Source organism: Neoarius graeffei, chromosome 1 (assembly GCF_027579695.1).
Source record: "Neoarius graeffei isolate fNeoGra1 chromosome 1, fNeoGra1.pri, whole genome shotgun sequence".
NCBI lineage: Eukaryota > Metazoa > Chordata > Actinopteri > Siluriformes > Ariidae > Neoarius > Neoarius graeffei.
In genome coordinates, this window is record NC_083569.1 from 120,807,207 (window position 1) to 120,827,782 (window position 20,576).

A 20,576-nucleotide genomic window follows, 5' to 3' on the forward strand; every position below is an offset into this window, starting at 1 on the left:
AGAACAGGACCAAGTGAGAGCATTTTTAAAACATGAATCTGTGTTTTCTGCTTTTGAGGGTGACCTTGGCTGTACTAACCTTATCTCCCATAATATTCCCCTACTTGATGATGTACCTGTAAAGTAGCGATATCAGCATATACCTCCTTCTGATTATGATGCAGTTAAAGCCCACATACACCAGCTGCTAGAGGCCCAGGTTATTAGGGAGAGTAGTAGTCCCTATGCCTCCCACATTGTCCTGGTTAGGAAGAAAGATGGCAGCCTTCGCCTGTGTGGACTACCGACAGTTGAACTGCAAGACAAGGAAGGATGCCTTTCCTCTTCCTCAAATAGAAAAGTCCTTGGAAGCATTGTCAGGAGCTAAGTAGTTTTCCACCATGGACTTAGTTAGTGGCTATAACCAGGTACCAGGAGCAGAGGAAGGCAAGCCACAGACTGCCTTTTGTACCACTTTTGGACGATCTGAGTTCAACAGAATGCCATTTGGGTTGTGCAATGCACCAGGTACATTCCAACACCTTATGGAAAGGATGTTTGGGCCCCAGCATTGACAGTCCTTATTGTTGTACCTCGATGATATCATTGTTTTTTCTTCCAGTGTGGGAGAGAAGTTGAGCCATCTGGATCTGGTGTTGAGTCATCTGCAGCAGAAGGGACTTAATGTTAAACTGGAAAAGTGCTCCTTCTTTAAGAAAAAAGTACAGTACTTGGGTCACCTCATCTCCGAGGAGGGCATTTCCACTGACCCCAGTATGATCCCAGCAGTTGCTAACTGGCCTCATCCCACCATTGTCTCTGAGCTCAGGTCCTTCCTGGGTTTTGCTGGTTACTACAGGCACTTTGTGGAGGGATTCTCGAAACTGGCTGTACCACTGCATTATTTGGTGGTTGAACTCTCAGGAGTAAGGACTCGTAAAGGCCAGGGTGCCTTGCTGGGAGAGGTCTGGTCAGAAAGCTGTGAGAGGAGCTTCCAGGAGCTAAAGGCCCAGTTAATAGGTGCACCTGTTTTGGTCTTTGCTAACGTCTCTCTCCCTTTTATCCTGGAGGTCTATGCTAGCCACAGTGGCTTGGGCGCTGTTCTGTCACAGGAACAGGATGGTGAAGTGAGGCCCGTTGCCTATGCCAGTCGAAGCTTCCACCCTGCAGAGAAGAATTATAGCTCCATGAAATTGGAGTTCCTTGGCATGAAGTGGGCCGTGACTGAAAAATTTAGGGAGTATTTGTGGGGTCAGAGGTGTGTGGTATGGACTGACAATAACCCTCTGAGGCATAGTCATACCTATGACCCTACAGCTATCTACTGGGGGAGGTAAGATTGAACATGCTATGCAATCTGCTGTTACTGTCTCGCAATTCTGTTGATCTGCAGGCTCTCCAGGAGGCTGATCCCACCATTTGCACCTTCCTTCACTTCTGGTGGGAAAAGAGGATGCCAAGTCAGACTGAAAGACAGGGGCTGAGCTCTCAAATGCATGGGCTGGTGCAGCAGTGGGGTCGGTTGGTCCAAAGAAATGGCCTCCTCTATCATTGTTTTTTCCATCCAGATGGAGGAGAGGAAGTCTATCAGCTTCTCTTGCCAGAGAGTCTCAAAGAGGAGCTCTTGAATCAGCTCTATCAAAACCATGGCCATCAAGGCATAGAATGAACCACTGACCTAGTGAGGCAGAGGTGCTATTGGCTGGGAATGAACAAAGACATCTGTGAATGGTGTGAAAATTGTGAAAGATGTAGTCTTGCTAAATCTACCCAACCCCAGATTCGGGCACCTATGGGTCACTTGCTGGCTGCAAGATCAAATCAAATCCTGGCCATCGATTTCACTCTGCTGGAACCCTCAAGGGATGGTAAGGAGAATGTTTTAATAATGACTGATGTCTTCTCCAAATTTACCCAGGCTGTACCCACTAAGGACTAGAGAGCCCCTACAGTTGTAAGCAAACTGGTTTAGGAGTGGTTCTACCATGATGGGGTCCCAGCTCAGATACATTCTGATTGGGGTAGGAACTTAGAAAGTGCCCTGGTCCAGCAGCTGTATGAACTGTATGGAGTGCAGAAGACTCGCACTACCCCCTACCACCCCCAGGGAAATGGTCAGTGTGAACAATTTAACCACACTTTGCACAATCTGTTGTGCACACTTCCACCTGCACAAACATGTCACTGACCTGACCACCTTCCCCAGCTTGTGTTTAACTATAACACTACAACTCATAAGTCCATGGGAGAGTCCCCACATTTTCTTATGTTCGGCCAAGAACCTCACCTACCTGTAGACTCCCTTCTAGGCCACTTACAGTACCAGAATCAATGGCTGGCAGCATGTGTGACTGGGTGAAGGAGCACCGATGGCGACTGCAGGTGGCTTTTGAGTGTGCAAAGGAGCAGATGGAGTCTGTAGCCAGGCAAAGGAAGGACAGACACAATCAATTACCACTGAGTGAGCCATTGGCAATGAATCAGGAGGTTTATTTGCAGGACCATTCTGCCTGTGGTTGAAATAAAATACAGGATGTTTGGGGGCCCACAGTCTACAAAGTGGTGAAAAGACCTGACCCTGGTAGAGTAGTCTATGGGTGGGGCTATGATCTCCCAGGTAGCAGTCTCTAGCAGCACAGTACCAGCATTTTACATTTTACCAGCTCCACTACATGATCCAACTCAGGTAAAACATGTGCATCGTGTTATGCTCAAATTGGTCCCTTCTTCTTTGTGCCCCCAGTTTAGCTCTTTGGACCTCCCACCAGTAGGGAATGACGATGGTGACACAGAAGAGAATGGGGATGACCTGGGGCTGTTGGTGGTTATGACAGCACCTGAGCACAACCAACCCTCAATAGCGCAACTAAGCTCTTCTGATGCAGCACCATGAAATCTTCCACTAACAGAAATTACTGACCCTGTTCTCTCATCTCCAGCAGACCATGCCCCTAATGCCACTTCAGCACTTCAGGAGGACCACTAGGATGACCGCAGGTCAGCACCCTAACATCCACCATCTCCCAGGACCAATACGGGGGAGGGCGGGGGGGGGAATGATCTCCCAGGTAGAGGTACCAGCATTTTTTTAGACCATGGAATTAATGGGTGTAATAGTAGATTGGCGGGTCGCCGATAGAAAATGGGGGGGGGGGGGGGTAGGATGTAACCGGCAGGCAAAATCAGTCTTCCCCGTCATTTCCGGTGTGGCAGCTGTGGGAGTTACCTTGTTAATATTGGAGTATAAAGGCAGGTATCAGCGTGCTGTTACACTTCTGGGTTTTGCTGCTTGCTGTTCAGGATCTGGTTTGAGATAACGCTGCTGGTGTCACCTTCGTGTATTTAACATTGGCCGGCAGATATTAACAAGACCGTTTCAACCTATGTTGAGCCTACCACTGCTGCTTTGTTTTGTTTTGTTTTATTTTGTTTGTAACATTTTATTGAGGAACAGCACTAGGTTTTGTTTTCAGTGATTTTATTTGTCCCCATCTTTATAGAGGTGTCCACCAGTTGTGTTTTCATAGGTGACTACTTTTATGTTTATTGTTTTGCTATTTGGTGTGTTTTATTTTAAGTTGATTACATGTTGAACTATTTTGCTGTGTATTCATTTATTTTTTTAGCTGCCTCATAATGTGCCACCCTCTAAATTGACCGTAGGTGTGAATGTGAGTGTGAATGGTTGTCTGTGTCTATGTCTCAACCCTGTGATGACCTGGCGACTTGTCCAGGGTGTACCCCGCCTTTCGCCCGTAGTCAGCTGGGATAGGCTCCAGCTTGCCTGCAACCCTGTAGAAGGATAAAGCGGCTAGAGATAATGGGATGAGATAATGTGCCACCTCTGTATTTATTTATTTATTTATTTATTTATTTTCTGGGTTTGGTATAGATTTTAAATCACTGTTAACCTAAATGCTGTTTTCCCTCCTTTTAGTTTTGTATTTTTAATCTTAACATTATTTACTTGTTTTGGAGGTGAAATTAAACTCAATTTTGTTGTGAACTAAGTGAACAATGTCTCTGTTCTTTTTGTGAACTTACCTGTGTGAGAACCCCCCTGGATTTATTTTGTGAGTTGGGTTCAATTATAACAGATTTTTTTTTTTTTCATTCAAGTGACTATTCTCTGGGTGAAATTCCCAGGGTGACATAGTTGGACTTTAGTGCTGTAAAAGCCAAAATCTAGCCAAGGCCCTAATTCGGTTACACTTAGATTTGTACCCTGCCAGAGATACCACTTGAATGCTGCAACAACCTGCTTCCCTTTGGTCTGCCATCTTCTTTCTATTTTCCCTGGGGAGAGTCTTCTTCTTTGGTTATTCAAAGGCTCCAAATTATGATTTGGCATAGTGTGGTACGTTTGCATGAAATGGATATAGAAGATCATCCTGGTCCTGCTTGACTACTAGTAAATTCCTACTGAGTGTTTGGACTCCCTACAGACTGCTTTTTGCATACTAATAGTATGGAACTATGCATACTTGGACACAGGCATAGAGTTTATTTCAAGTGTAGAATTTGCATTTGGAATCTGTTGTTGTGGGGTAGCATGGTGGTGTAGTGGTTGGCACTACACTGAGTGCAGAATTATTAGGCAAGTGAGTATTTTGACCACAACATCCTTTTAATGCATGTTGTCCCACTCCAAGCTGTTTAGGCTTGAAAGTCTACTACCAATTAAGTATATCAGGTGCTGTGCATCTGTGTAATGAGAGGGGGTGTGGTCTAATGACATCAACACCCTATATCAGGTGTGCATAATTATTAGGCAACCTCTTTTCCTCTGGCAAAATGGGTCAGAAGAGAGATCTGACAGACTTTGAAAAGTATAAAATTGTGAGATGTCTTGCAGACGGATGCAGCACTCTTGAAATTGCGAAGATGTTGAAACGTGATCACCGAACAATCAAGCGTTTCATTGCAAATAGTCAACAGGGTCGAAAGAAGCGTGTGGGGAAAAAAAGGCGCAAAATAACTGCACATGATCTGCGGAAAATCAAGCGTGAAGCTAACAAGCAGCCATTAGCATCCAGTTCTGCCATATTCCAGAGTTGCAACATTCCTGGAGTGTCAAAGAGTACAAGGTGTGCAATACTGAGGGACATGGCCAAGGTAAGGAAGGCTGAAAAACGACCACCACTGAGTAAGGCACACAAGATAAAACGTCAAGACTGGGCCAAGAAATATCATAAGACTGATTTTTCTAAGGTGCTGTGGTCTGATGAGATGAGAGTGACTCTTGATGGGCCAGATGAATGGGCCTGTGGCTGGATCAGTAATGGGCACAGAGCTCCACTCCGACTCGGACGCCAGCAAGGTGGAGGTGGAGTACTGCTATGGGCTGGTATCATCAAAGACGAGCTTGTTGGACCTTTTCGAGTTGAGGATGGACTCAAACTCAACTCCCAGACCTACTGCCAGTTCCTGGAAGAAACCTTCTTCAAGCAGTGGTATAGGAAAAAGTCAGCATCTTTCAAGAAGAACATGATTTTCATGCAGGATAATGCTCCATCTCATGCGTCCAAATACTCCACTGCGTGGCTAGCCAGTAAAGGTCTGAAAGGTGAAAAAAATAATGACATGGCCCCCTTGTTCACCTGACCTAAACCCCATAGAGAACCTGTGGTCCATTATAAAACGTGAGGGCTACAAAGAGGGAAAACAGTACACCTCTCTGAACAGTGTCTGGGAGGCCGTGGTTGCTGCTGCACACAATGTTGGTCGTGAACAGATAAAGAAATTGACAGAATCTATGGATGGAAGGCTTTTGAGTGTCCTCATGAAGAAGGGTGGCTATATTGGTCACTGATTTGTTTTTGTTTTGTGTTTGAATGTCAGATATGTTTATTTGCAAATCTGGAGTTGTCATATCAGTGTACCTGGTGAAAATAAATAAGTGAAATGGCTACACATTTGGTTTTTATTAAGTTGCCTAATAATTCTGCACAGTGAAAGTTACCTGAACACATACATATTCTCCTAAAATGGCCAAAACTAAAAACACCCCACTCTAACTTCCATACATATTCAGCTTTGATATTTATGAGTCTTTTTGTTTGATTGAGAACATAGTTGTTGTTCAATAATAAAACTAATCCTCAAAAATACAACTTGCCTAATAATTCTGCACTCCGTGTATTGCCTTACAGCAAAAAGATCCTGGGTTCGAGCCCAGCGGCCAACGAGGGCCTTTCTGTGTGGAGAATGCATGTTCTCCCTGTGTCTGCATGGGTTTCCTTGGGGTGCTCCGTTTTCATCCACAGTCCAAAGACTTGCAGGTTAAGCTAATTGGTGGCTCTAAATTGACCATAGGTGTGAATGGTTGTTTGTCTCTATGTGTAAGCCCTGCAATGAACTGGTGACTTGTTCAGGATGTACCCCACCTCTCACCCATAGTCAGCTGGGATAGGGTCCAGCTTGCCTGCAACCCTGCACAGGATAAGCGGCTACAGATAACGGATGGATGGATGGATGGAGTTTGAAAAGTCACAGTAAGAGAACATGTATGTGTATTTCTCATCTGTTATTCAGATAAATCTGATCCATTCTGATAATAAACATGAAATAAAAGTTACATAAACCTTCAAAATATCAATTTGTTTTCAAATCTATTTTTGTGGAGCATCTGCCATATAAGGGCGCTTTCACACCGCTAGTTCGATTATTTGGTCCACACCAGGCAGTAAAATTGTTACATTGTAGCATACAGACTGTGTGTGGTCCGCGTTCACACATGCAAACAAACCAAATTGGTCTGAATGACATTTTGTCATCTTCCGGTGGAAATAAGCGCCAATTTGAACTTTCACAATGGAGCGACACATTCGCACACTGTTTCTTGCGCTGGTCCTTGCTTTTTATATCGTCAACATTACCCATTTCTGGCAAAATATCCAGTTCCGGAATGAGTCGCGGCTGCAGCTGGAGAACAATCTTCGGATATACTGGATTCGCCGAAGGCGTATAGCGCGTCATTTCAAGCAGAGGAGACGCGCTATTTTCACCAATGCTGTCCTGCTGATGATGAGACAAGCACCTTTCCAAAGACCCACAATGTAGGCTATAGTCTGTTAGCCTGACAAGCCAGCCAGCTTTTACTGTAGAATCTGTTATGCTGTAGGTTAATACAGGGCAATCTGAATTTCCCACTGACAGAATGCTGACAGAGCTGGAGCACACACGTGTGTCTGATGCCGCTGTTTACAGGATGTTATTATGATCACATTGTGTAGATGCTCACATCATTATCTTTAAAGTTATATTCGAATAGTTCGTTTAGACCTGAGTTGGTCCAGGTTCGCATTCTCACCAGAGGGACCGCACCAGAGGTTGACATATGGTGCGGAATCAAGCGGACCGAGACCACCCCTTTTTGGAGGTCTCGGTCCGCTTGATTTAGTGCGCACCCGAGTGCGATTGATGCTTTCACACCGACAAAAACGAACCAAACTGAACTAAGAGCTTTTGGTTCGAATGGACTGTTTAGTGTGCACCAACTGCTGTTGGTGTGAAAGCACCCCAAGTCTCTGTAAGTGAGCTGTTGCTATAGCAACAATAAAGTCCTAACTTTATTTCATTTTATTAATTTAATTTCAACTATTGTTTACTTCTTATTATTTTTCTTCCCCAATTATTTTATGTAATTTTATTTTCTATTGCTTACTGTTCTGCTTTTACTTCTGTAATGCACATTGAACTGCCACTGTGTATGAAATGTGCTATAGAAATAAACTTGCCTTGCCTTGCCTAGAACCATTGCATTAAGATAAACTTGTGATTATTTGTGCACTACTTTCAGAGCTGCTGTTATCAGAAATTTATCAACACGTGAATCAAGAATTCAACAGCTATGTGGAATAAAACCAAATAAATGTTATTTGGTTCATTTTAAAAAGTAAAAATAAAAACTGGAAAGTCATACCTCTGATGATTTAAAATATGACACCTGAGACAGTCTGAACCTGCAAACTCTTCACAAAAAACGTTGCATTTAAAGATTTAAATAATCCTAAATGTTTGTTTCTCTGTAACAACATCTGATAGCTGTGTGATAACCACAGGTTTCCTGAGAAAGTGGGGGGGGGGGGGGGGGTCCACTCTTACAGTGATAAGAAGTGAACAGTTTCCTGTCGAGTTTTTTTTTTACTCAGTTTTCTCATGATGTGCACTCTCAAAAACAGCCTGCCCATTTTCTTGCCTCATAAAACCAATGGCTAGTTGAATTTTTTTACATCCTCATCATCTGCATCCACAACAGAAGCAGCAGAAGCAGCAATGTTCTCCCGTTGGTTTTCTCTCCTTCTGGTTCTGCTGGCTCTTCAGTCCCACACAAAAGGCGACAGTAAGTTAAACATAAACCTTTGGAATGTTTTATCCCATGAATCATAAGCATTATTTCTGAATATTTGTCTTCTTTTCATCACAGGTGAGCTGACTCGCTTCTGTTTAAACAGGGAAACACATGGAAAAATGCACAGTGACCAGAAATTGCAAGGTAGAACATCGCCATGCACATTTTTCCTGTTCTGTTTCTAATGCAAATTTCTGTGATGTTCATCTTGCCAAGTTATTTATTAAGACTACAGTAGCTTGTTAATTAAGCCAGCATGAATATCAAGGGCATAAACGCAGGTTATAAACGTCACGAAACGTTCAGTTTCATTGTTGTAAATTTCCTGAGGATTTTTTTTTTCATTTAACGTGGTCAATAAATCAGCAAAACTTTCTATATCTTTATACACATATGTGTAAACCGAAAACATTGAACACTGGATATTTAGCACCTAGTGTACCTCTCTTCAAATATTCTTAAACATGATGATTCAGTAACGCAGTAGATGTGATACTGCATGAGTTTGTTGAGATCTCAGTTGAAACACAAGAGGAGGCATGTGTCTAAATACATTTTGGTCATTTACTCAGACGTTTTCAGCAGACATCTTTCTTTTATTTCCATCATATATCACTGCTGTGTTCACACTTCCTCCTGAATGTTGTGCAGGTCTGATGCACAGCTACTGGAAACACTGGTTTGAGGTTATTGCTGCCAAAGGAGGCTTGACCAGTGATTAAATTCACAGGTTCACTTAGTTTTTCCACTCGCACTGTGAGTTTTTCATGGGTGTGTTCAGTAAAGACATGAAAGATTTAACTGTTTGTGTTTTATTTGTGAAGACATTGTTTTTGTTCATTATTATAACTGAGATGAAGATCCAAACATATTTTTAGATAAATTTATAGAGTGGCAAGGAAAAGGAATTGAACACTTTAGAACTACCTGAATTTATGTGTAAGAAGAACACCTAATATGCAACTGTAAACTATTCCAGAGCTTTGATGCTGCCACTGTGAATGTGCAGTAGGGTGCATCAGTTGCCCCCTAAAAGTGAAAAGTTCCTCCGATCATGATGCATTTTTGTTTTTATGTTCCTTTTGGTCAGAAAACACACTGGGTGAAATATTTTGAAAAAATTCAAAAGTTTAATGGTGGCACCAGGAGCTCAAAGTTATGGAAAAAGCTGCTATTTTATGACAAAATTTCGATCACTTTTCATGAAATATTGTGGCACCTTATAGAGTATACCAAATATCTTAGATACACATTTTTAGTACATATTCTATATATATTATCAAGCATGGTTTGAGTTTTAGCTGTTCATTGAATCATTGTTCAACTACTTTTTAACAATACAAATGTATTATGAATCACATTAATGCTTCTCAATCCCTTGCAAAGGTTCTTAACATGATCTCTGGGTCACAAGAAATCAATAAATTGAGTCCAACATTTATTTATTTATTTATTTATAGTTTATTTGGCAGGGACAATGCAGTGCACATTATTACAAACATGACGTGGCAAAGCCATGACAAAACTTGTAGATGTGAATACATAGGAGGTTTGTAGCCAAATGGCTAGTTTGCAACCCCTGTCCCTGATCAGGCTACCTATTGTAATAAAATATCACATTAAACAAAAATTATACAGATATATGCTATTTTAAAACATGCTTGCTATAACATAAAAACCTTATACCAAAAAATAAACAACACAGATAAACAAAAAAGATAAACAACACCACTTGTGTATACAGACAGTATATGGTGTGTGTGTGTGTGTGTGTGTGTGTGTGTATATGTGTGTATATTATCTATTGCCTGTCCTGATGGCTGCATTTTTGGTTTGCCTTAAGAAATTGTTTTACTTTTTTGTTAAATATTTTAGGCTCAGTCTGTGTTTTTATTTCCGATGGTAAGTCGTTCCAGAAATTTGTCCCAAGTATTGAAAAACTTGATTGGCCAAAACTGGTTTTACGCCCCTCTGCTATACAGTTGCCATTCACTGCTCCCCTGGTGGCTACCCTTCTTGTACTTATTTTTATTACAAAAGGGCATAGTACAGCAGGAGCAAGGTTATTTACACATTTAAAGATTAATTTAAGAAAAGAAAACTTCATAAAATTCTCAAAACTTAAGAAGTTATATTTCTTCACTATTAAGCAATGATGCCACATTATTGGTTTGTGATCCAATATTTTTAGTGCCTGTTTGTATAATGATAGAATAGGTTTCATTGTTGTCTGGGAGGCTTGGCTCCATACAGTAATGCAGTAAGACAGATGAGAAAGTATCATGGCATGAAAGAACAATAAGGCTGCCTTAGTGGGTATGTGATGCCTTATCATTCTAAAACAGTTCAGGTTTGTTCAGAGTGTGATTCAAACCTTACACGAAAACATAAAATAAGCGGGGGTTTTTTTGGCAGAAAATGAACCTCATGGTGCCACCATTAGACTTTTGAATATGGTCAAAAAATTTTACAGGATGTCTTTATTGGTGAAAGGGAACACCCAAACAAAAATGCATCAGATGTTATGAAAGTGAGAGCAACTGATGCACCCAAATGTGCAGTCACCCTCTTTTTTCAACTGGGACTTTGCAATGGGCAGAAGAAGCTGATCATGGGACCTCAGCAATCTTGACACAGCATCAAGACGTAGCTAATCAGCAATATAAGAATAAGAGAACCCACTTTGCCAAGTTGCATTCATTACAAAAAAAAAAAACTCAACATGAATCTATTCACTATGGTTCCATGCCTTTTACCTTCTTGTTATTTAATGTATGTAAAGTAGAGTAAAAAATTACAATAATAGATTTATTGTTAATGCTTAAAATGATTCCGATACAATTCTTGAGGTCTCAAGGCATTTATAAACAAAAAGTGAGGCCATGGCTCTGCATATCTCCTTTAATGATCAATGTAAAGTACTTTGGGCAGCAAGCGCTGTTGTTAAAGTACAATATAAATAAAGTCGATGACTAATTTGGCAATAATTTGGTGATAATTTATTCCATGTAAACATCCTGTGTAATGTGGTGTGTTTTCTTTCATTTAGCAACAAGTTCTCCACCTCAAAAGGATTTCACAGAGAAACAACAACCCAAGGAAATTTCAAGTAACCCAATCAGACTAATTTTGGCCCGAGAGCGCAGGGTTTTACATTTTGATTCATAATTCATGGAATGCGAGCCTTCCAAACAAAATTCCTTATTTAACTGAGTCCTTGAGATCACCAAAACAAAAAGTCAAGAACCCTTCAGCTCCATCCACTTATATTAGCTAATTTGCAAAACATCAATCTAGCCCTAGCATTTTTGGCCTACACTCCCAAATTTTGTGTCAAACTAATTTATTGATTGTGAACTGAAATAATTATGAAAAACCTTATCTATGAACAGTATGGCTGCCACATGTCAAATCACGTGTAAGGAGGTGGAGCCTAATTTATTCAAATAAATTCCCTTCATGGAATCACACAAAAACTTGACATGCATACACAGCTACAAGTCTCTTGGGGTATTTCTCTATTAGCTTAGCACATCGAGCCACTGGGATTTTTGCTGGCTCCCAGTATACACCTGATTAAAGCTGCTAGTGCCCCAAAGGCCTCACTAATTTCACATGCAGTATGATAGAGTCGCCTATAACCAGAGCTTTTTCAGGTTTCAAAAAAACCTGAAAAAGGCAAAATCAACATACAGGAGGAGGGCAAACCTGTTTGGCATGTGAAGCAGAGAGGAGTGGTGCTCCCATGGGCAAGTCTCAGCAGTAGCTTTGGCTCTACGCGTATGCCGCCGAGTCATCACACATTCGCCCCACTGTGCGGGCTCTAATGCCAGGGTTGGGGAATACTACAGTGGTGCTTGAAAGTTTGTGAACCCTTTAGAATTTTCTATATTTCTGCATTATGACCGAAAACATCATCAGATTTTCACACAAGTCCTAAAAGTAGATAAACAGAACCCAGTTAAACAAATAAGACAAAAATATTATACTTGGTCATTTATTTATTGAGGAAAATGATCCAATATTACATATCTGTGAGTGGCAAAAGTATGTGAACCTCTAGGATTAGCAGTTAATTTGAAGGTGAAATTAGAGTCAGGTGTTTTCAGTCAATGGGATGACAATCAGGTGTGAGTGGGCACCCTGTTTTATTTAAAGAACAGGGATCTATCAAAGTTTAATCTTCACATGTTTGTGGAAGTGTATCATGGCACGAACAAAGGAGATTTCTGAGGACCTCAGAAAAAGCAATTGATTCTCAATTGGATTGAGGTCTGGGATTTGATTAGGCCATTCCAAGACATTTAAATGTTTCCCTTTAAACCACTCCAGTGTCGCTTTAGCAGTACGTTTAGGGTCATTGTCCTGCTGGAACGTGAACCTTCGGCCGACTCAAACAGGTTTTGTCTCCAGACTTGCCCTGTATTTAGTGCCATCCATCTTTCCTTCAGTCCTGACAAGCTTTCCTGTCCCTGCAGATAAAAAATATCCCCACAGCATGATGCTGCCACCACTATGCTTCACTGAAGGAATGGTGTTCTCAGGGTATTGGGTTTGCACCACACATGGCATTTCCCATGATGGCCAAAAAGATCAATTTTAGTCTCATTTGACCAGAGAATCTTCTTCCACAAGTTTGGGGTGTCTGCCACGTGCTGTTGGGCAAACTCCAAATGTGTTTTCATATTTTTTCTTTCAGCAATGGCTTTTTTCTGGCCAATCTTTCGTAAAGCCCTGCTCTCGGGAGTGAATGGCTTAAAGTGGCCCTATGGACAGATACTCCCATCTCCACTGTGGATCTTTGCAGCTCCTTCAGTGTGATCTTAGGTGTCTTTGTTGCATCTCTGATTAATGCCCTCCTTTGCCCCTTTTGCACCAAAGCAGTTCCAGGGCTGGTTTGGGGCCAGTGCTTAGTTTCTTACCGGGTTTTCTGTTTCCACTGACAAAGAACTGGTTCTGGGGCCAGAAAAAACAGTTCCAGGCTAGCACCAACTCTATGCTGGGCCAGAGGAAAGAACCGCTTACATCAGCGGGGGGGCAGAGATGTTAAGACCAACAACAATAGCAAGACCGCCATTTTTAAGCAATGAGAAGCAGCAGCTGTACAAACGCGAAGTCATCCATTATTATTGTTGTTGTTGCTGCTTCTTCTTCTCCATGTTGTTGATGCTTCAATGTTCGCGCCAAGGTTTATGCAAACGCAGCGACGTAACTGAGGTATACATCGGCATAACTGACGTATACAGCGACGTAATGACGTGGCTCCCCTTAGCACCCCGAGCTATAGAAAAGCAAACTGTTTCTCAGCTGGCTCGCAAGTTGAACGAGTTTTGAACCAGCACCAGCATTGGCCCCAAACCAGCCCTGGAACTGATTTGGTGGAAAAGGGGTATATGTCAGGTCTGTGAGTTTTGGTGGGCGGGGCCTTCTCTTGTCAGGTTTGTAGTGGTGCCATATTCTTTCCATTTTACTATAATGGATTTAATGGAGCTCTCTGGGATATTCAAAATTTGTGATGTTTTTTATCACCAAACACTGATCTATACTTCTCCACAGCTTTCTCTCTGACCTGTTTGGAGGCTCCTTGGTTTTCATGTTGCTCACTTAGTAGTGTTGCAGAGTAAGGGTCCTTCCAGAACAGGTTGATTTATACAGACATCATGTGACAGATCGTGTGACACTTTTATTGCACACAGGTGGATCTTAATCAACTATTTATGTGAATAATGAAGTCAATTGGTTGGAGCAGCTCTTATTTAGGGGTTTCATATGAAAGGGGGTGAATACCTACGCGCACTCCAGATTTCTGTTTTTCATCATAATTATTGTTTGTGTCACAATAAAACAATTGTGTCACAATAAAAGAACCGGCTCACGTCAGCAGGGTCGTCGACCACCGCTGCCGCCACCCTCACAAAGATGGGACCGCAGGACGACCCGGAAGCGTTCCTCGCTCTTTTCGAGCAAGCAGCCGAGGCGTGGGGGTGGCCGCTGGAGCAGCGCGCGGTGCACCTAATTCCACTCCTAACTGGCGAGGCACAGCTCGCAGTGCAGCAGCTCCTTGCTGACAGCCGGCTCGTCTACGCTGACCTGACAAAAGCCATCCTGCAGCGGCTCGGCCGCTCCCCAGAGCAACATCACCAGGGCTTCTGGATGCTGGCATTGGAGGAAGTTGGCTGGCCATTTGCATTCGGGCAGCAACTCCGGGACACCTTCCGGCGGTGGCTGAGGGCGGAAAACCACGATGCTGACGAGATCATCGATCTGGTGGCACTGGAGCAGTTTGTCTTTCGAGTTCCAGAAGAAATGGCACAATGGGTCAGGTGTCATCACCCGGCGTCGCTGGAGTGAGCCATCGAGCGGGCAGAGGACCATCTGGAGGCGGCTCCGACAGCAGGCAGACAAGGCGTCTCCCCACGCTTCTCTTATCTCTCTCTCTCTTTTCTCCCCCTGTCTCTCGCCCACCTCCCCACCCCATTCCCCTGCCACAGAGGCGGCAGCTGGCTCCTCCCCAGTTGGCCCGTCGCACCCGTGGTGTCCTCCCCTCCCTCTCCTGCATCTGTGTTGTCTCCCCCTCAGGTGAGTGACACCCATAACACCAGTGCAGAGGGAAAGCCTGGGACGGTGTGCTGGCGACGCAGGGAATCGGAGCATCTCCAGAGTCAGAGCTCCACAAGGGAGGTGGGGGCTGTAATCTGGATCCCCGACGCGCCAGAAACCGCCCCTGATTGGGCCAGAATGTATCGCATACTAGTGAGTATCCAAGGGGCTACATATCACGCTTTGGTGGATTCCAGTTGTAATCAGACCTCAATTCATCAACGCCTGGTGTAAGGTGAGGCATTGGAGGGAGCACAAGCGGTGAAAGTGTTGTGTGTGCATGGGGATGTTCACCATTACTCTCTAGTGTCTGTCCAAATTCTATTCCGGGGCCAAATGCATAGAATAAAGGCGGTGGTTAGTCCCCGTCTCACCCACTCATTGATTTTGGGTACTGATTGGCCGGGATTTCAAAACCTAATGGAATATTTAAAACACAATGGGTCCTGCACTAGTAGGTCATGGGAAGATCCCGGTGTGGCATTGACTGGAGAAGCTGTCGCAGAGCCGTCTACGTCAACACCGCGTCAGAGTGAGGAGCAGTCCGCTCCTCCTCCCTCTCTCTGGGATTCCCTTGGGGATTTCCTGTTAGAGCAGTCACGAGACGAGACTCTGAGGCATGCGTTTGACCAAGTGAGAGTAATCAATGATCAAACTCTTCAGCCAAGCGCAGCACCGACCTTCCCCTATTTTTCCATTATTAAAGATAGATTGTACCGAGTGACACAGGACACTCAAACCAAGGAACAAATAATCCAGTTGTTAATCCCAAAGAGCCGTAGGGAACTCGTGTTCCATGCGGCTCACTTTAATCCCATGGCTGGACACTTGGGGCAAGATAAAACGCTAGCCCAAATAATGGCCCAATTCTATTGGCCATGGATTTGTGTGTCTTGTCCTGTCTGCTGGCTGCACAAATAATTGCCCCTTGGGGACAATATAGTTACCTTTGACCTTTGAATGCTGGAATGAGGGGGTCCCCGTGGTGTTGGCATTGGTAGTCCCAGAGAAGGCGGATCTGGGGCCGGAGGTAAATACGATAACATCTCGGACCACTCCGGTCCCTTGTGGAGATGACCTCTCACTGGCCCAACTCACAGAGGTAGCCAAGTTGCAGAAGGAATTTTCTGATGTGTCCTCGCCCCTTCCTGGTTGTACCCACCTCATAGAACACCACATCAAAATGACCCCGGGGGTGGTAGTGCGTAGCCGCCCTTACCGCTTGCCCGAACACAAGAAAAAGGTGGTTCGGGATGAACTCAAGGCCATGCTTGAAATGGGCATAGTCGAAGAGTCCCACAGTGACTGGAGCAGCCCAGTGGTCCTGGTTCCCAAGACCGACGGGTGGGTCCAGTTCTGTGTGGGTTATAGAAAAGTCAACGCGGTGTCTAAATTTGACACATACCCAATGCCTCGCATTGATGAGTTGCTTGATCGGTTAGCCGCTGCTCACTTTTATTCGGCACTGGATCTAACAAAGGGATATTGGCCGATCCCCATGACACCTCTATCCCGAGAGAAAACGGCCTTTTCCACACCACTTGGATTACACCAATATGTAGTGGAAGTTCATTATGTCTGACTATTTAAGTATTTTTAAGTTCGTTTCTTAGACAAGGATTTTACGATCGTACCTTGTTGACAGTTTCAGCGTGAAACTTCCGCCTTCCTCAGAATTGACACTAGATGTCAGGTGGTGACGTGCCTTATCAGCTGATGTTACGTTACGGAGGCGCGAACGTCCTGTCCGATTTGACAGGTAGTCCATGCCTCCTGCTGTCAGATATGCAAGCTGGCAGAAAGGACGGTAAACTGGGATGAGGGAGCATACACGCTGTCACACACCTGGAGTGCCGTCCTGGGGGAGCGACCTGACAGCAGGAGGCATGGACTACCTGTCAAATTGGACAGGACATTCACGCCTCCGTAACGTAACATCACCTGATAAGGCACGTCACCACCTGACATCTGGTGACAATTCTGAGGAAGGCGGAAGTTTCATGCCGAAACTGTCAACAAGGTACGACCGTAAAATCCTTGTCTAAGAAACGAACTTAAAAATGGATTACACCAATTTGTCACACTCCCTTTTGGGTTGTTTGGGGCGCCCGCTATGTTCCAGCGGCTTATGGACAGGGTCCTCCGCCCTTACGCTGCCTACACGGCTGCCTATCTAGACGACATCGTGATCTACAGTAATGATTGGCCACGGCACTTGGAACACCTGAGGGCTGTTCTGAAGTCACTGAGGCGAGCGGGCCTCATAGCTAACCCAAAAAAGTGTGCGATTGGGCAGGTGGCAGGACAGTATCTGGGGCTCGACTTGGGTCGTGGGCAGGTGCGTCCCCAAATTAACAAGACCACAGCAATTGTGGCCTGCCTGAGGCCCAAGACCAAAACGGAGGTGAGACGGTTCTTGGGGCTGGCTGGCTATTATCGTAGGTTTCTACCTAATTATTCAGACATCACCAGCCCGCTAACCGATCTCACTAAAAAGGGGGCTCCAGATCCAGTCCAGTGGACGGAGCAGTGCCAACAGGCCTTCTCTGAGGTAAAAGCTGCACTGTGTGGGGGGCCACTCTTACACTCCCCTGACTTCTCTCTCCCCTTTATTTTGCAGACTGATGCATCAGAAAGAGGGGTGGGGGCCATTTTGTCCCAGGAGGTGGAGGGTGAGGAGCACCCCGTGCTGTACATCAGCTGGAAACTCTCAATGCGTGAAAGCAGGTACAGCACAATCTAGAAGGAGTGTCTTGCCATCAAGTGGGTGGTGCTTGCCTTCCGATATTACCTGCTGGGGCACCCTTTCACTCTCTGTTCGGACCACACGCCCCTCCAGTGGCTCCACCGCATGAAGGATGCCAATGCGCAGATCACCCATTGGTCACATACCCCCACTGCCCGACTCAGATGTGTTTTCGTATTTTTTCTTTCAGCAATGGCTTTTTTCCAGCCAATCTTTCATAAAGCCCTGCTCTCGGGAGTGAATGGCTTAAAGTGGCCCTATGGACAGATACTCCCATCTCCACTGTGGATCTTTGCAGCTCCTTCAGTGTTATCTTTGGTGTCTTTTTTGCATCTCTGATTAATGCCCTCCTTTGCCCCTTTTGCACCAAAGCAGTTCCAGGGCTGGTTTGGGGCCAGTGCTTAGTTTCTTACCGGGTTTTCTGTTTCCACTGACAAAGAACTGGTTCTGGGGCCAGAAAAAACAGTTCCAGGCTAGCACCAACTCTTTGCTGGGCCAGAGGAAATAACTGCTTACATCAGTGGGGGGGGGCGGTGTTGTTAAAACCAACAACAATCGCAAGACCGTGAAAGGTCGCCATTTTTAAGCAACGAGAAGCAGCAGCTGTACAAACGCGAAGTCATCCATGATTGTTGTTGCTGCTTCTTCTTCTCCGTGTTGTTGTTGCTTCAATGTTCATGCCAAGGTTTATGCAAACGCAGCGACGTAACTGACATATACAGTGACGTAATGACGTGGCTCCCCTTAGCACCCCAAGCTATGGAAAAGCAAACTGATTCTCAGCTGGCTCGCAAGTTGAACGAGCTTTGAACCAGCACCAGCATTGGCCCCGAACCAGCCCTGGAACTGATTTGGTGGAAAAGGGGTATATGTCAGGTCTGTGAGTTTTGGTGGGCAGGGCTTTCTCTTGTCAGGTTTGTAGTGGTGCCATATTCTTTCCATTTTGCTATAATGGATTTAATGGAGCTCTCTGGGATATTCAAAATTTGGGATATTTATCATCACCAAACCCTGATCTATACTTCTCCACAGCTTTGTCTCTGACCTGCGTGGAGGCTCCTTGGTTTTCATGTTGCTCATTTAGTAGTGTTGCAGAGTCAGGGTCCTTCCAGAACAGGTTGATTTATACAGACATTATGTGACGGATCATGTGACACTTTTATTGCACACAGGTGGATCTTAATCAACTAAAAGATATTGTGAATAATGAAGTGAATTGGTTGGAGCAGCTCTTATTTAGGGGTTTCATATGAAAGGGGGTGAATACCTACGTGCACTCCAGATTTCTGTTTTTCATCATAATTATTGTTTGTGTCACAATAAAACAACAATTTGCATCTTTAAAGTGGTCGACATGTTGTGTAAATCAAATGGTGTTAACCCCGAAAAATCCATTTTAATTCCAGCTTGTAATGCAACAAAACAGGACGAACACCAAGGGGGATGAATACTTTTGCAAGACACTGTAGAACTCATCTCTTTTCGTTAGTTTCGTTAGTTTAATGATCTATGTAAAGTTATTTGGGCAGCAAGCACTGTTGTTAAAGTACAATATAAATAAAGTTGATTACTAATTTAGCAATAATTTGGTGATAATTTTTCCATGTAAACATTCTGTATCATGTGGTGTGTTTTCTCTCATTTAGCCACAAGTTCTCCACCTCAACAGGATTTCACAGAGAAACAACCACCCAAGGAAATTCCAGGTAACCCAATCAGCCTAATATTGGCCCGAGAGCATGGGGTTTTACATTTTGATTCATAATTCATGGAATGCATGTCCTCCAAACAAAATTCCTTATTTGCCCCAGTCCTTCAGATCACCAAAACAAAGTCAAGAACCCTTTAGCTCCATCCACTTACATTAGCAAATTTGCAGGAATACCTACGCAAACTCCAGATTTCTGTTTTTCATCTTAATTATTGCTTGTGTCACAATAAAACAACAATTTGCATCTTTAAAGCGGTTGGCATATTGTGTAAATCAAATGGTGTTAACCCCAAAAAATCCATTTTAATTCCAGCTTGTAATGCAACAAAACAGGACGAACACCAAGAGGGGATGAATACTTTTGCAAGACACTGTAGAACTCATCTCTTTTCGTTAGCATTTGAAGAGACTTAAATTTTTCTGGACTAGATTGTGTGTGTGTGTGTGTGTGTGTGTGTGTGTGTGTGTGTGTGTGTGTGTGTGTGTTTATGATGGTTTTATGCCTTTTATCATCTCGGGATTTAAAGTAGATGCACAGAACCTTTATTTTTAAATACAATTCTGAGCGGATGGTATCTCCATCCTTGACTCTTGTATGGTGCATAAATGGGAATAAAAAATAGATACTGTATGTTTTTGAGAGTTAAAATCGACCACAAAGTTGGCATTCGAACTACCCAGCTGAGCTAGCCAGCCCTGAGTGTGTGATGTCACAGCAGGAACCAGTGCTATAGCCCAAAGCCAGACTTGGCAGGTGAGAGTCGTTGCAATGGCCTCTTCGTTCGGATTTATTGGAAATTCTTCAGATTCCTCAGATAGCAATACATCTGACTGTGATAGTTCTGAAATTGGAGTGTGTGTACATGCTCCTGCTATACACGTAGAAACGTATCAGTTTGAACCATCAGAATGTGAATCCGATAGTAACACGTTAATTCGTCATGGAGGCCCCCACCTTACGAAATAAAGCCAGAGAACAAAGCTATCTAGAGAATTAGACAGAACTGAACTGATAGTCTCATGTGACTCTCATTAAAGCAGGATAGGCATTATAACTTATGCAACATACATGTACATGCATGCATCTTCACTGATAAAATGTAAAAGGCTAATTAAATAATCAGATGAACTGAGACAATCACATTCTGAAGCAAATTAAATAATCTTATACCTTTAACTTAAATACG

At 43.7% G+C, this 20,576-nt stretch overlaps 1 protein-coding gene across 1 annotated transcript in view; it reads left to right on the forward strand.

The window, feature by feature from the left end:
• The first annotated feature begins 1,771 nt into the window (after window positions 1–1,771).
• LOC132886184 (uncharacterized) overlaps window positions 1,772–20,576 on the forward strand; it is a 112,558-nt gene continuing 93,753 nt past the window's right edge. The window contains exons 1-4 of the mRNA XM_060920755.1: window positions 1,772–1,847; window positions 8,240–8,323; window positions 8,408–8,476; window positions 19,325–19,384. Of these exons, the coding sequence (XP_060776738.1) occupies window positions 1,772–1,847; window positions 8,240–8,323; window positions 8,408–8,476; window positions 19,325–19,384 (289 nt within the window). The remainder of the gene's footprint in view (window positions 1,848–8,239; window positions 8,324–8,407; window positions 8,477–19,324; window positions 19,385–20,576) is intronic.